Here is a 3051-nt window from a genome sequence, read left to right as displayed (position 1 = left end):
GGGCTCCCAGGGCGCTGGCTGGCCCGCAGCCCCCCCCCGCCAGCCAGCCGGTCCCTCGTCACATCCCACCCGCTCCCAGCCCCGCGGGGCCCCAGATGCCAGGCGGAGTGGTGGTGCCGGGGGTCGCCCTCCCCTCCCCAGCACCCTCTCCCCAGCCCTCCATGGCCGCCCCGCCCCCCATCCTCCTGCCTTCCTCCGTGCCTTGTCCGGGGCCGCTGCCGCCACTGCCCCCCTCCTCCTTGGCCCCGGGCGCCGCGCCCCTCCTCCAGGGCCCGGCCGAGGTCCAGTTCCACCGGCAGAGCTCCTCCACCGATGACCTCCTGTCCTCCAGCCCCGAGAGCCAGCTGGGGTGTGCCAAGGCCGCGGTCAGCCAGCCACTGCTGCAGCCCACCAAGGCCGACGCCAAGGACGGCCTGAAGCCCAAGGCCGTGCAGCTGATCGAGAAGGACCCCTACGAGAAGCCGGAGCGCATCCGGCGGCTGCTGGCGGAGCTGGAGCGCTTCCGGGACACGGTGGCCGGCCTGGAGAAGCCGGCCCCTGCAGGGGGGGTCAGCGAGCTCGACGCCGTCTGGAAGGAGCTGCAGGACGCCCAGGAGAAGGACGCCCGGCAGCTCTCCATCGCCATCGCCCGCTGCTACTCCATGAAGAACCGCCACCAGGACATCATGCCCTACGACAAGAACCGCATCGTCCTCCAGTCCGGCAAGGACGACTACATCAACGCCAGCCGGGTCGAGGACCTCTCCTCCTACTGCCCCACCATCATCGCCACCCAGGCCCCGCTGCCGGGCACCGCCGCCGACTTCTGGCTCATGATCTACGAGCAGAAGGTCTCCGTGGTCGTCATGCTGGTCTCCGAGCAGGAAATCGAGAAGGTAGAGCTCTTTTTATACGTCTATCATTTTAAAATTTTATATGGGGTACAGAAAAAGAAGGAGCTGCAAATAGTTTATGTGTTGCTCTTTCAGTATTCATGGGTAGAATTCCCAATAGCATAGTCTCTGGTTGCATGGCAAATTTGATATGCATTTTTCAGCACATAGTCCTTTCCAGTATTTACTAGTCTTTGAGAAGGTAGATGTTGAGGCTGCGGCAGGGCCTCCCGATGGCTCCTGGGTTTGGGCCACTGTGCAAAACGCAGCCTTGCACTGGATGTTTATGTTCAAGTGGGCATCCGGCTGCTAAGGAAAACTGCATCGCGGTGGTGGTGGTGATGGTGGTAGTGGTGGGTCACCTTTCAGCTGGTGCTCAAAGGGTAACTAAGTTTACAAGGACTTCCAGTGAACAACAATAACAGTCATTCACTTAAGCACTGCAAAAAAGAAACAGGGTGTGAAGGGGAAGGAGAAGTAAACGCAAGGCACTTTTTAACACATGTTAAAGACAATATAAACGTGAATGAATTAATAAGTCTTGGTAAATCATTATAACATCACAGCATTACCAATAACACTGTTTTTGCTATTCTCAGTCTGAAAGAAATTATGAAGAAAATTGTGTAAACAAATTTTCTCAACATTTCGTATGGATTTAAAATAGTCGGAAAACCATTTAGAATGATTTATAACAACGAAATAATAAATATAGAAAATTCCATATATGATTTTGAATTGATAACCATTAACTAAATATTCAAAATGTAATACTGCATCGCTCTTACAGCTCTATCTATGACAGTTATAAATATGACTCATCCATTTTGCCATAACAGCATATTCCTCAATCTTACCTTTCCATTCTTCAAGATTTGGTCAGAACTCCATTTTGTTTTAAACAGTACTGGTGCTGCTGTTAACACATATCAAAATAGTTTATGTGTTGCTCTTTCAGTATTCATGGGTAGAATTCCCAATAGCATAGTCTCTGGTTGCATGGCAAATTTGATATGCATTTTTCAGCACATAGTCCTTTCCAGTATTTACTAGTCTTTAAGAAGGTAGATGTTGAGGCTGCGGCAGGGCCTCCTGATGGCTCCTGGGTTTGGGCCACTGTGCAAAACGCAGCCTTGGACTGGATGGGCCAGTGGCCTGATCCAACATGGCTTCGCTTATGTTCAAGTGGGCATCCGGCTGCTAAGGAAAACTGCATCGTGGTGGTGGTGCTCAAAGGGTAACTAAGTTTGCAAGGACTTCCAGTGAAAAACAATAACAGTCATTCACTTAAGCACTGGAGATAAGATCCTGGCACAGCATCAGTCTCTCTAATGAGGCGTTTTGGCTAATGAGAGCCTTGTGTTGATATCTTGTTTGAAAGCAGGAGAAAGAGGTACTTTTCTCCCTTTCTCCCTTTCTCACAATACAAGAACTCGTGGGCACTCCATGAAATTGCTGAGCGGTCGGGTTAGAACAGATAAAAGGAAGTCCTTCTTCACCCAAAGAGTGATTAACACATGGAATTCACTGCCACAGGAAGTGGTGGCGGCTACAAGCATGGATGGCTTCAAAAGGGAATTAGATAGGCATATGGAGCAGAGGTCCATCAGTGGCTCTTAGCCACAACGTATAGATAGGGGCTCTGGGGCAAGTGATGCTCTGTCATCTTGGTGTCATCTTTGTTGGACCTCCTGATGGCACTGGTATTTCTGGCCACTGTGTGACACAGAGTGTTGGACTGGATGGGCCTTTGGCCTGATCCAACATTGGCATTTCTTATGTGCTTATGTTTCTTCTGAGTCAGACGGCCAGAGAGTGTTTACCTTTAAGAACGGCCTGGCAGAGAAAGAGCGTCTGATCTCCAGTGTTAAGTGAATTGACCGGTCTTAGCTTTTGGGGCTGGGTCTTGTCTTAGTTTGCTGAAGTCTGAAAAAGGTTTCAAATAGGCTACCTTTCCTGGGGCCGGAGAGACGGGGAGGCTCCAGTTTGGGAGCTTTTTGTACCAGCATCTATCCCTGGCTAGGGCGACAGAGCCATTTTTGGACCTCACCCGAGGAGAGGCCGGATGCGTGGGAAGGGGTTGGCTTTCCCGTCACAGAACTCCCGGCACAGGCCTTCTGCCGATTCTCCTGACCCCTTTCTTCCTAGCGGGGTTAGCCGGGGGGGGGGGGGGGGAGCG

The 3051-nt window shown here is 51.9% G+C and overlaps 1 protein-coding gene across 1 annotated transcript in view; it reads left to right on the top strand.

Moving 5' to 3' along the window:
• PTPN23 (protein tyrosine phosphatase, non-receptor type 23) overlaps positions 1-3051 on the top strand; it is a gene marked incomplete at its 5' end in the record, with an annotated part of 23884 nt that overhangs the window by 16431 nt on the left and 4402 nt on the right. Inside the window, 1 exon segment of the mRNA XM_015407718.1 lies at positions 8-875. Within this exon segment, the coding sequence (XP_015263204.1) occupies positions 8-875 (868 nt within the window).

The sequence above is a fragment of the Gekko japonicus genome, unplaced genomic scaffold (genome assembly GCF_001447785.1).
Source record: "Gekko japonicus isolate JY-2015 unplaced genomic scaffold, Gekko_japonicus_V1.1 scaffold1850, whole genome shotgun sequence".
Lineage (NCBI taxonomy): Eukaryota > Metazoa > Chordata > Lepidosauria > Squamata > Gekkonidae > Gekko > Gekko japonicus.
Note: the sequence above shows the minus strand (reverse complement) of the source record. Positions and strands in the feature narration are given on the sequence as shown.